The sequence below is a fragment of the Jaculus jaculus genome, chromosome 5 (genome assembly GCF_020740685.1).
Source record: "Jaculus jaculus isolate mJacJac1 chromosome 5, mJacJac1.mat.Y.cur, whole genome shotgun sequence".
Classification (NCBI taxonomy): domain Eukaryota; kingdom Metazoa; phylum Chordata; class Mammalia; order Rodentia; family Dipodidae; genus Jaculus; species Jaculus jaculus.
The window spans coordinates 99735134-99747909 of record NC_059106.1 but is presented as its reverse complement, the minus strand read 5'-3'; the positions used below and the strand labels follow the sequence as shown (position 1 = coordinate 99747909).

Below are 12776 nucleotides of genomic sequence, written 5' to 3'. Positions count from 1 at the left end.
GGGGCGGCAAAGTACTTTTCGATAATGTGGTTCTTTTTCTGCTTCTGGGTATGTGTGGATAAGAGAGACCCAAGCTGAGCCAAGTCTATAGTCTGGTGAAAGCCTGGCTAACATAGCCATCATCACGCATCCTAGAATATATTTCTGTTTCCCTGGGCAGGTTGTAGATGAAAGTAGTAGTAGGCAACAGTCTTAGGTCACCTCAATTCATTCAGGTTTCGTTTTTATCATCTGTTCAGCGGAAACAGAGAGCGGGGGGAGTTGTCATGAGGATTAAGTGACAAAGTTGTACTGTACCATTCACTTCCATCATGAAACCACAGCTGGTGCTTATGTGGTTCTCTGTTACATCACTGGTTGAATAACTGCAGTCTTGGACCTGGAAACATTACTGTACTGTGCACCTTTTGATTGTAGCCAAGAACTCCAATCAGAAATTTTAGGACTTGAATGCAAAGGTGTTGGGGTTGAAACAGCACTGCCAGGCAGGACAGCTAGAGGTGTTGTTGGGCTAGCAGCTAGTTATAGGGGGAAGGTGTTTCTCTTCATAGGGAGGTGCCATGGGTTTCAGAAGCACCATCATTGTGATCACTCAGTCCTAGTATGGTACAAGAATAAGAAGAGTGGGGCATAGGATGGGATTTGCGGGTGCGAGGCTTGTACCGTCGTTCTCTTCTAGGCACAAGATGGTGAAGGTTACAGGGCAATTCAGCTATCATCTCGGTCTGCTTTTGATAGATGCCTCCCCAGCCTAGAATTGCAGGGCCCCCTGTACCACAGTTGACATTATTTTACTGTCGTTCAGGTTTTACTTCACTAACTGGCATGGAACCAACGACAATGAGCAGTCTGTTTGGCGACATTCTCCAAAGAAGCAAAAAAATGGCTACGAGAAGAAAAAGATTCCAGATGCAACCCCTCTCCTTGATGCCAGCTCACTGGAATATCTGTTTGCCCAGGTGGGAAGTTTGGGTCTAGGACATGGTGTCTGTGGGTAGGGGATGGCCTTGTGGGGCTCTTATTCCCTGTATAGCTAAATTGGAGTGCCTTATGGCCTGACTGTGGAAGTTCTTACCAGCCCTAGGCTTACTGGCCTAGGTGACAGGGGAGAACCACAGTTCAGCCAAATAGCCAGTCCTCCCAGTTGTAGGATTTCCAGGCTTACCTTTCTTTCCCACACTGCCTGCCATTTTCTAGGTCATAGTGCCTTATGTGCAGAGGTGACAGGAAGCGCAATTGAGGGAAGACTAGTAGTTGGGCAAAGGAAGCTAAGAATCCCCTGATAGCACATTACCGTGAGATAGCACATATTTGTAATATATGCTTCCATTATATATTATGTATAGAGTGTTTGAAAGTACCTTATTCATGTCCCTTTGTAAACTGCTTCCCTATTCACTTTCCCTGTACATGTACATTCACCCTCCTGTAAACTTTGCAGACGTACGTTAAAAATATGTACAAAGCAGAGCATCTGGAGTTCATTTGCAATGGCAAGAGGCCCATTTTCTTTCCCTCTCTCAACCTCTTTCTCCCCACATATACAGAGTAATAAATAAATTTTTAAAATAAAAAAAATGACATGGAAGATCATGGTGGTACATACCTATAATCGCAGCCCTTGAGAGGCAGAAACAGGATTATAGCAAGTGTGAAGCCAGCCTGGTCTCTAGAGTCAGTTCCAGGCCAGCCATAGATACGTAGTGAGACAGTGTCCCAAAAATCCAAAACCAGGTTTGGAGAGATGGCTTAGAGGTTAAGGTGCTTGCCTGCAAAGCCTGAGAACCCATGTTCAACTCTCCAGATTCCACATTAGGTGTACAAAGGTGAGGCAAGCACAGGTCGTACTTGCCCACTGGGTGGTGCAAGTGTCTGGAGTGTGATTACAGTGGCTGAGACCCTGGTGAACCAATTCTCTCTCTCTCTCTAACAAAAGTGGTATCTGTTGTTTGATTTTATACCATTTCATTTACTGACCCAGTATTTCCTGTGTTTTTGTGTTCTGATTGCATCTTGCCAAGATTCTAGTGGTATAGGGATGAACAGATAGACATGGTTTCTCTGTATATCAGTTGTATATACCAGGTAGACCAACAAGAAAAAAGCTCATAAAGTGATGCATAGATTCTGTATAAGAAGTAGTGACAGCTGTGATGTCTCATGTCTTCAATCCTAGCATTTGGGGGGTAGACAGGAAGATTGATGAGAGTTTGAGGTGAACCTTAACTAGAGTGAGTTCTAGGTTAGTCTGAGGTTCAGAGTGAGAGCCTGACTTAATTAGGGGCAGGGGCCTGGAGAGATGGCTTAGGGATTAAGGCACTTGCCTGCAAAACCAAAGGATCCAGATTTGATTCTCCAGGACCCATGTAAGCCAGATGCACAAGGAGGCATATGCATCTGGAGTTTGTTTGCAGTGGCTGGAGGCGCGGGCATACCATTCTCCCTCTCCTTCCCTCTTTCCCTCCCTCCCCCTGCCTATTTCTCTCTCTCAAATAAATAAAATATTTAAAAAAGAAAAAAAAAGCAAATAGTAACAAGTGCTATGAAAGGACAGTTTTTGTGATAGAGAAAATGAAGGGTATTGAATGGAGAGAACTAATTTTTTTAAATTAATTCATATGTATGTGTGTGTGTCTGAATCTCTCTCTCTCTCCCACCCCCTCCCATCTCTTGCTGCTGCAAACAAATGCCTATCATCCAGCTTTACTTGGGTGGCTAGAGAATTGAGCCCCAGGCTGACAGGCTCTAAACAATAATGCCTTTAAATACCGAGTTCCGCAATCCTGGGAGAACAGACTTAAGTAGGGGAATCAGAAGAAGAAGCCTGACTAGGGAGATGACTTCTATAATAAAACTTAAAAAATAAATAGGAGTCTGCAGTTCTAAGAGGCAAGGGATAGATTCCTTCCTTGCTGCATCTAGGCGGCAGTGGTCAGTGACAGCATTGTGGACTGCCCTCTACATTGTAGGATATTCATCAGTCCTCTGGTTTGCAACCACTTATACCAGTACACTGGTTACCAGTAATCTCCTCTTCCCTGTATCTGGACAGCCAAAAATATTCTCAGACATCGCCTACATTCCCCTCAGTACTGGTACAGAGGAACACAAATAACATGCCCCTGGAGTGGGTGGGGTACATAGCACAACAGCACAGTGATATGTGGGTGGGTGGGTAGGGGCAGATGGACACATCCTATCCAGCCTCTGCCAACTGTCAGGGTTGGTATTTCACCTCACGGCATGGGAAGACACCATGACAGGGCTTTGTGAGTTTTATTCTTTACCTCTACCTCACACTGCCGCATAAGTACTTGTTAGGTGGATGGACTAACCAAGGGAGAACATCTCATCTCCTGAGCCATTTCCTGCCTTGCTTGATTGGAGCACAGCATTAATGGTGGAGAAGCCATTCTGTCCTTGCTCTGGGCTGTGTTCTGCTAGCACCTCCACACACAGAGCCCTCCTCTTAGGATCAAAACATGGATAGTTCCTAAAGTTCTTTTTTTTCTCATCTGTGCTCCAAAGGGACAGTACGATTTGATCAAATGCCTGGCTCCCATTCGGGACCCCAAGACTGAGCAGGATGGGCATGACATTGAGAATGAATGCCTGGGGATGGCCGTCCTGGCCATCTCACACTATGCTATGATGAAGAAGATGCAGCTGCCAGAGCTTCCCAAGGATATCAGGTAAGCCCTCCTACTTCCTGCCGGCCAGAGAGTAGAGGGTGGAGATGGTGGTACCTTCTTTTGTTTTGCTTTTAGAGCGAGGGTCTTGGCATACATCTTAGGATCTTCTTGCCTGACCCTCCCAAATGCTGGAATTGCAGAGGTGCACCACCATGCCTGGCTGGAGTGATGTTTTTCATATGCAGATTATTGAAGTTCTGTGCTTTTTTGGCATCATCTCTTTGCATGACTCATATCTTTCTCAAAGTATTTGTATAAGGTATCAGCACACTTAAAATTGTGGCCTCATTTTTCTTAATGCTGACTGTTAATTTCAGAAATTTGTACTAAGAGTGAAATTTCTGGGCTGGGATCCCATTCAGATTAGTGATCTGTGTGCTCTTTATGTCTCCTCTTCTTACCCGTGGAGCTGTTGCCATTTGTCAGTGCAGTTCTTTTTGGTGTTGGCTCTGTTTTACAGTGCATCTCTGAACATTCTATGACCAGGTCTTACCATTTCCAAGCCTGACAGGTCTAGCAGTGCCCCAAGGAGCTGGGAGCCATAGCTTCTGATGTGAGTGATGGTCAGCTACTAAGTAAAGAAACTTATATTCATAAAAAAATGTCATTTGAGATCCGTGTGAAGTCTACATAATTTTAGTCCATGTGTAAAATTGAATTGCTCACCAGTGGGCTAGTGATTGTCATAAAGGACAGTCTTTTTGTTTTTTTTTTTTAATTTTTTTGTTCATTTTTAATTTATTTGACAGTGAGAGAGAAAGAGAGAGACAGAGCACATGCGCGCACGCGCCAGGTACTCCAGCCTCTGCAAACGAACTCCAGACGCGTGTGCCCCCTTGTGCATCTGGCTAACACGGGTCCTGGGGAATCGAGCCTCGAACCGGGGTCCTTAGGCTTCACAGGCAAGCACTTAACCACTAAACCATCTCTCCAGCCCCTTTTTGGTTTTAAGAAATATTTTTATATATGAGAGAGAAAGAGAATGAATGAGTATGGGCATACCAGGGCCTCTTATTACTGCAAATGAACTCCAGATGGATGTGCCACTTTGTGCATATGACTAATGGGAGGTTGACACTGGAGAGCATAATGTCTTCATAGTCTACAGACCTGGTTTACAGTTCCAGATATGGGTTCCTTTCCACTGAGTTGATCTCTTAACCAATCAGAAAGCCATTGGTTACCCACCAAAACTTGTGCCACCATTTCACTGGTGTGAACTTCTTGTCAGGCTGGTTGTTTCTGAGTAGCTTAGACTCCTGGTTGCTTAGACCACTGTTGGCCACTTTCTCCTGGTAGCTCATGTAGCGCTTTCTAGCACTAGATAGGCTAACACTCTGGCGACTGGCTCTCTTCCATACTCCAGCCAGGGCTCTCTGTGTTCTGTGCCAGCAGCATATGGTATCTTAAGCAATAGGGTCTTAGACCTTTTACCAGGTGTTATCAAGCTTTGACAGAAGCTTGTCTTGTTTGGGGGACTTAATAGGTGATCAACAGTTCAAAGTGGGTAGCACCTGTTTCTGGTACTCTGAGTTACAGGTCAGAGCCCAAGTATTTTAAGGCTAAGTCTCATCCTGTCCTCACCAGGGCCCTTCTTTTCGGGCATTCCCACTATTGAGAATTATATATAATATATAATTCTCCTATTCAGAGTTATATATTTTAGTCTACCTTCAAGGACAAAGGTTTCTGTTTCCAGTTAATTTCGGGTTTAGTTTTATGTTTAGTTTTGTGTTTATTACCCCCCTCTCTCCAAACCCTTTCGTCCCTATTGTGTGGGCCTCAAGTTGCCCGTCCTGTATGCCAACATCTCAAGCTGATCCAGGTTAGGAACTGCAAATGAGTGAGAACATGCAGCATTTGTCCTTCTGTTATTGTGTGTGTGCTGAATATGATCTGTTCTAAGTCCATCCATTTTCGTACAGATGTTGTATCATTTTCTCTTACTGCTGAGTAAAATTCCCATGTATAAATGTACCATAACTTTTTTATCCATTCATCCAGTGATGGGTACCTGGATTGATTCCAATTCTTAGCTATTGTGAATTGAGCAGCTATAAGCAGGGTTTTGCAAATATCACTGTACTGAAGCATGGAGCATTCAGGGTAAATGCCCAGTAAGGGAATAACTGGGTCTGTTGATAGTTTTATATTCATCTTTTTCAGGAATCTCCATGTTGATTTCCATAGTGGTTGTACATGTTTCTATTCCCACCAACAGTGAATGAGGTTTTCTCTCTACATCCTCACCAACATTTGGTATCATTTCGTTTTTAAATTATGTCCATCCTTACTGGAGTAAGATAGAATCTCATAGTTGTTTTAATTTGCATTTCCCAAATGGTTAGGAATGTTCAACATTTTCTTAAGTGTGTCTTAGCCACTTGTGTTTCTTCTTCTGAGAACTCCCTATTCACTTCTCTACCTCATTTTTTGAGTGCATTGTTTGATTTTTTTTTTTTTTTTTAATTGTTTAGCTTTTTGAGTTCTATGTAGATTCTAGATATTAGGCCTCGGTCAGTGGTGTAGGTTGCGAAAATTTTCTCCCATTCTGTGTTTCTCCATTTCTGTATTGGCTCTGCTTATGGTATGTTTGTGCAAAAGCTTTTTAGCTTCATGAAATCCCATTGGTCGAGTAGTTGTTTAATTTCCCTGGCTACTGGCATATTGTTTGGGAAGCTCTTCCTCAATCCTATGTTATGGAGAGTTCCTCCATGACATATTTTTGCTTCCAGTAGTTGAAGAGTTTCAGGTCTTATTTGAGGTCTTAATCCATTTTGAGTTGATTTTTGCATATGGTGAAATGAGTAGGTCTAGTTTTATTTTTATACATGTGGTTATGCAGTTTGTCCAGCACCATTTGTTGAAGATGCTGTCTTTTCTCTATCTACGTATTCACATCATTGTCAAAGATCAAGTACCTTAGCTATTTGCCCCAAGGTTTAGGTCTTCAATTCTGTTTTATTGATCTATATTTTTGTTTTTATGCCAGTACCATGTTGTTTTTGTTACTGTGGTTTTGTAATTTAGCTTTAGATTGGGTATGCTGATACATTCAGAAGTGTTTCTTTTGTTGGGGATATGTTTGTATATCTGAGGCCCGCTGCCATTCCATATGAATTTTGAGATCATTTTTTCTATCTCTGTGAAGAATGATGCTGGAATTTTTATTGGTATCTTATAATCTGTATTAATATTAAATCTGTATATTGCTTTTGGTTGGTAGACTTGCCATTTTTACAATATTAATTCTACCTATCCAAAAGCATGAGAGGTCTTTCTATGTTCTCAGGTCCTCCTCAGTTTATTTCTTGAGTGTTTTTATGTTTTCATTATATAGGTCTTTCATGTCCTTGGTTAGTACTATTCCAAGTATTTAATTTTTTGTGGCTATTAAAAATGGAACGGTCTCACTGATTTCTTTCTCTGTATGTTTGTCCTTTGCATATAGGAAGGCTACTGATTTTTGCGCATTGATTTTGTATCTTGCTACTTTGCTTGAAGGAATTAATCACCTTTAGAAGTTTTGAAATGGAAGCTTTTGAGTCACTTATGTATAGGATCATCAAGCAAATAGGGGCTAATTTGACTTCTTCCCATCTAGTTTGTATCCCTTTTATTTCTTTCTCCTGTCTTACTGCTTGGGTTAATATTTCTAGTACTGTATTAAAGAATAGTGGTGAGATTGGGCACCCCTGTTTTGTTCCTTATCTCAATGGGAACTCCATGAATCTTTCCCCCTTAAGTATTATTTGGGCTTTAGGTGTTTTTATTGTATTGAAATATAAACCATCCATGCCCATTCTCTCTAGTGTTTTGATCATGAAGTGATAACTATATTTTATTAAAGGCCTTCTCTGTCTCTATTGGAATGATTATGTGGCTTTTGTGATTAAGTTTATTTATGTGGTGTATTATGTTGATTTTCATATGTTGAACCATCCCTGTATCTCTGAGATGAAGCCTACTTGATCAAGGTGGATAATGCTTTTGATGTGTTGTTGAATTCGGTTTGCAAGGACTTTGTTCAGGATATTTTTATCTAAGTTCATCAGTGATATAGGCCTTTGTAGTTTTCTTATTGGATCTCTATCTGGTTTTGATATTAGGGTGATACTATCTTCATAGAAGGTGTTGGGGAACTTTCTCTGTTCTCCAACTAAGTGAAACTATTTGAGAAAAATTGGTAACAGTTCTCAAAGAAGGTCTGATAGAATTTGGCTGAGAAGTCATCTGGTCCTGGACTTCTCTTTTTGGGGAGATTTTTTTCAATCTTGATGAATATGATGGGTTTGTTTAGCAGATTAATCTGCTCTGAGTTTAGTTTTGGTAGGTGGTATATGTCTAGGAATTCATTCATTTCTTCTAGCTTATCCAGTTTTGTGGAGGAGAGATTTTGGAATTATGTCCTGATGATTCTTCCATTTTTTTTTTTTTTTCGATATCTGTTGTGACCTCTTTTCATTTCTGATTTTGTTAATTTGAGACTTCTCTTTTTTTGTTGTTTGATCACATTGGCCAAGGGTTTATCAATCTTATTTATTTTTTCAAAGAACCAGTTCTTCGTTTCATCAATTTTCTTAATTGTTTTCTTAGTTTCCAATTCATTAATTTCTGCTTTGATTTCAATTATTACTTTCCATTTGGAGCTCTTGAGGTTAGATTCTTCTTGTTTTTTTGTTTTTTTTTTTTCTCCCAGTGTCCTTAGGTGGATGCTTAGGTTATTAATTTGAGATCTCTCCATGTTTGTTATGAAGGCATTTGGTGCTATGAATTTTCCCCCTGGGACTGCCTTCATTGTGTCCCATAAGTTTGGGGTAGGTTGTGTTTTCATTATCATTCAGTTCTAGAAATTTTATAATTTCATTCACAACCTATTCTTTGTTTAAAAGTGTGTTGTGTAGTCTCAAGAAGCTGGTGGAAGTCCTAATGTGTCCCTTGTTGTTAATTTCTAGCTTTAAAGCATTGTGATCTGATATGATGCAGGAAGTTATATCAATTTCTCTGAATTTATAGAGGCATGCTTTATTGCCTAATATATGATCTAAATAGTGATGGTTCCTCAGGCTACTGAGTAAAATGTATATTCTGTAGAGTTGGAATGGAATTCTGTACATGTCCATTAAGTCTTGTTGATCTGTGGAGCTCTATTATATCCCTGCTAATTTTCTGCTTGGATAATCTGTCTGTTGATGATAGTGGAGTATTGAAGTCTCCGACTATGGTGGTGTTGGTGTTGTTTCTGTTTTGTTGTCAAGTAGGTTTTGTTTTATAAACTGTGATGCACCTGTTTTGGCATATATATATTTATGATTGTGATGTGCTTATGTTGGATTGTTCCCTTGATGAGTAAAAAGTGGCTTTTTTTGTCCTTTTTGATTACTTTGAAGTCTGTTTTATTAGAAATTAATATAGCAATACCTGCTTCTTATTTCCATTTGCTTGGAGTAATCATCCATCCTTTCACCCTGAGATGTTTATCTTTAGTGGTGAGGTGGCTTTCTTGACGATGGCAGATAGAAGGGTCCATTTTTCTAATTCACCCTGTTAACTTGTGTCTTCTGGTGGGTGAGTTAATACCTTTAATATTTAAATATAATTGTGAGATTCCATTTAATCCCTGCCATGTTGGAGTTCTTTATGGGGTTTGTTGCTTTCTTGGGCTTTGTACTTTTTTGAGCCTGCTCTCGTTTTGCTTATTGTGATCTTTTTGTGGCCTCTTGAGATTGGTTGTTTGACTTTTCTGTGTAGAGAATCCCCTGATGTATTCTCTGTAGGTTTCACTTTGTGTTCATATAATCACAAAGCTGACCTTTTTCATGGAAAGTTTTTCTTTCACCATCTATTATGAGGAATACTTTTGCTGAGTACAGTAGTTTGGGTTGGAAGCCATAGTCTTTTAGACTTTGAAGTGTTTCATTCCAGGCCCTTCTGGCTTTCAGTGTTTCCATTGAGAAATCTGAGGTAATTCGGATGGGATTGCCTTTGTATGTAGTGAGTTGTTTCTCTCTTGTTGCTTTTAGTACTCTCTCTTTGTTTTCATTGCTAATAATTTAGGATGTACCTTGGAGAGTTTCTTCTTTGGTCCTGTCTGTTTGTTGTTCTTTGAGCTGCTTGTATCTGGATGGGCCTCTCTTTTGTGAGATTGGTAAGATTTTTCCTCAATAATGTTAGATTGAATGTGTTCTCTATTCCACTGGCCTGGACTTTTTCCCCTTCTGGCATACCCATGATCCAGATATTTGGTTGTTTTAGGGAATCTCACATTTCCCTCATAATCTGTTTGCATGATATTTTGAATTTAGTAAATTTTTGGACTCTCAGTCAATTTCTACTGTCCTGTTTTCCAGGTCAGATGTTTTGTCTTCCACATGAGTGACTCTGCTGTTAGTGAGGGGTCCTAGAGATGTTTTTAAAAGCTCTATTTGATTTTTGTTTTCTTTTGTGTTGTTTTGCATTGTATCCATCTCTATATTGAGGTTGATTTCAGTTCAAGGTCTGATTTTCTTTTTTTTTTTTTTTTTGGTTTTTTTCGAGGTAGGGTCTCACTCTGGTCCAGGCTGAACTGGAATTAAGTCTTGTCATCTCAGGGTGGCCTTGAACTCATGGCAATCCTCCTACCTCGGCCTCCCGAGTGCTGGGATTAAAGGCGTGCGCCACCACGCCCGGCTTTTAAGGTCTGATTTTCTTGATGCTTCCTAGAATTCATTCTTGTATTTGATCATGTCTTCATTAAGCTTAATCAGCAGATAATTGAGAGCCTATATTTATTAACTCACCTTCAATTCATTTATATCTCTTAAGAGGCTTCTTTGGTTTTCTTTAATGAAGTTAAACCTAGTTACAAAAGCTTAGTGCTCTAAGAGTTGATACTGCTCAATTTCATTTATGTGGTTGTTGGTTTTTTGATCCTTTGATTTGAAGTTCATTAATTCTACAGGGTCACATAACTTGTTGTGTTTTCATTTTGTGATTGAATTTCTGTTTCTTCTGTAATTTTATTGGAGGCTTCCATTGTGGGACTAGGCATCCTTGGTGGAGAGATCTGTTTTCTGACTTTTATTTATTTATTTATTTTGTGGTCTACTCATCTTGGGGAAAGTCTTATTTCATTGATGATGAAACAGTATTTATCCTTGTGTTCTCTTCCGTAGTGTTCTGTTTTAAATGTGAACCATATTGGTGTCGGATGGGGTTTCAACTATAGATGTGCACAATGTGGAGAATGCAGGTACATCAAAGGTACCTGGGAAACTGGAACCTCTGGCCTATTCACTCTACCTGCACATACTTTTCAGCACATGGTTATCAGGGGTTGGTTAACCAGGAGCTGGGAAGCTGGGGAGCCAGGGGCAAGAGGCCCATTCCCACAGTGGCCCATGCACCTTCTGACTCAGGGGAACACGGATTTGGGAACCCAGGAGCTGGTCAATCAGGATGCCAGAGCAGCAGGCCTGCTTCCAGAGCCCACACACAGGGACCAGGCCACCCCATGGCATCAGGGTTACTGGGACAGGGAACTGGGAGGTGGGGGAGGAACCAGGAGGTCTGACCTACTTACTGTATGTTTGCTCCCTCCAGAGCAGGGGATCTAGGAGTTGGGGACCCAGGGACAGGTCAGTCAGGAAGGCAAGCCACACCTGTGCTTCAGCAGCATACCCGTAGGGTCCAGGCAGCACAAGTCAGCAGCAGGGGTACCAGGGCCAGGATCTTGAAGAAGGCTAAGGAGCAGGAGCTTTGGTCTGCTCATCCTCCTCTGGAGCAGGGGCCCAGGAATTCTGACAGTTTCATTTTTTAAAAATATTTTTTGTTCATTTTTATTTATTTATTTATTTGAAAGTGACAAAGAGAGAAAGAGGCAGATAGAGAGAGTGAGAATGGGCATGCCAGGGCTTCCAGCCACTGCAAATGAACTCCAGATTCGTGCGCCCCCTTGTGCATCTGCCCAACGTGGGTCCTGGGGAATCTAGCCTCGAACCAGGGTCCTTCAGCTTCACAGGCAAGCACTTAACCACTAAGCCATTTCTCCAGCCCCTGACAGTTTCATTTTTAAGCGTAGATTATTTGTTAGGGATATTGCTCAATGGTAGCGTACTTGCCCAATGTGTATAAGGCTCAATTAAGTTCAATCCTAGTTATCATAAGAAGAGGGACTGAAAAAATGGGGGGGGGGAAGTAATCCCCAAGTGTACCTCTCAAGTAACTCCCTTACCTGGCATGGTAGTTATTTGTGATCGATGGTGGAACATGTCTCATGAGGCCACCCCAGTTTCTCTTTGCCCTTGCCCTGCATCTAGGCTGTGCCTCAGTAGTGTAGCTGAAGGGTGCTTACTGAGTTGCTGTTTTCTCTTTTTCCTGTGATTTTTTACTCTGCCTGCATTATTTTTTTTTAATGAACCTTGTTTAAAAAATGACAGTTCTCTAATTCTTTCAATTATATTACTGTATGAAAAACAATTACACTATTTTAAACCATTTATGCCAGAGGGATTTCCCTGGGCTGGGTGCTGTCCTGGATCTGGCATAACAGAAGGCCATTTGCCCTCATTTGTTTCTAGTGGACCTGTTCTCTCAGGGCTGCTCAGGTTCTTCACCCTGACTCTGCTCTCAAAGCTTATCCCTGGGTGGAGACTCAGCTGGAAATCCCTGCCCATTACCCCCTGGGGAGGTAACATCTCCGGGGTTATTAGTTGAGCCACTTAATGATATGTCTTTGATGTAGTCACATGCTACAAGGTCTGGCATTTAATTATCCTTTGTGTATTTTTCCACTTTTAATAAGAAATTGTGTGATCTTTACAGAACAATAAGCTAATAGGCAGAACCACAGAGATCCTCATCTCACCAGGAGACACTCATGATGCCTTTCAGACCAGTTTTACTTTTTTTTTTTTTTTAAATATGGAACGCTTCACGAATTTGCGTGTGATCCTTGTGCAGGGGCCATGCTAATCTTCTCTGTATCGTTCCAATTTTAGTATATGTGCTGCCGAAGCGAGCACAGACCAGTTTTACTTTTGAGGCAGCATTTTACTCTAGCAGCCTACACTGATGTGAAACTTACTCTGCATCCCATATTGTCCT

General features: G+C 41.1%; 1 protein-coding gene and 1 non-coding gene across 3 annotated transcripts in view; one reads left to right on the top strand and one right to left on the bottom strand.

Moving 5' to 3' along the window:
- The window catches only part of Jak1 (Janus kinase 1), a 148118-nt gene that overhangs the window by 88305 nt on the left and 47037 nt on the right, over positions 1 to 12776 (top strand). For both annotated transcript variants that reach the window (XM_045150128.1, XM_045150129.1), the window contains 2 exons: positions 806 to 959; positions 3529 to 3692. In XM_045150128.1, coding sequence (XP_045006063.1) covers positions 806 to 959; positions 3529 to 3692 — 318 coding nt within the window. The remainder of the gene's footprint in view (positions 1 to 805; positions 960 to 3528; positions 3693 to 12776) is intronic.
- On the bottom strand, positions 12588 to 12694 carry LOC123461085. Its single transcript, XR_006637403.1, has one exon. It is a non-coding gene; the product is annotated as a U6 spliceosomal RNA (small nuclear RNA).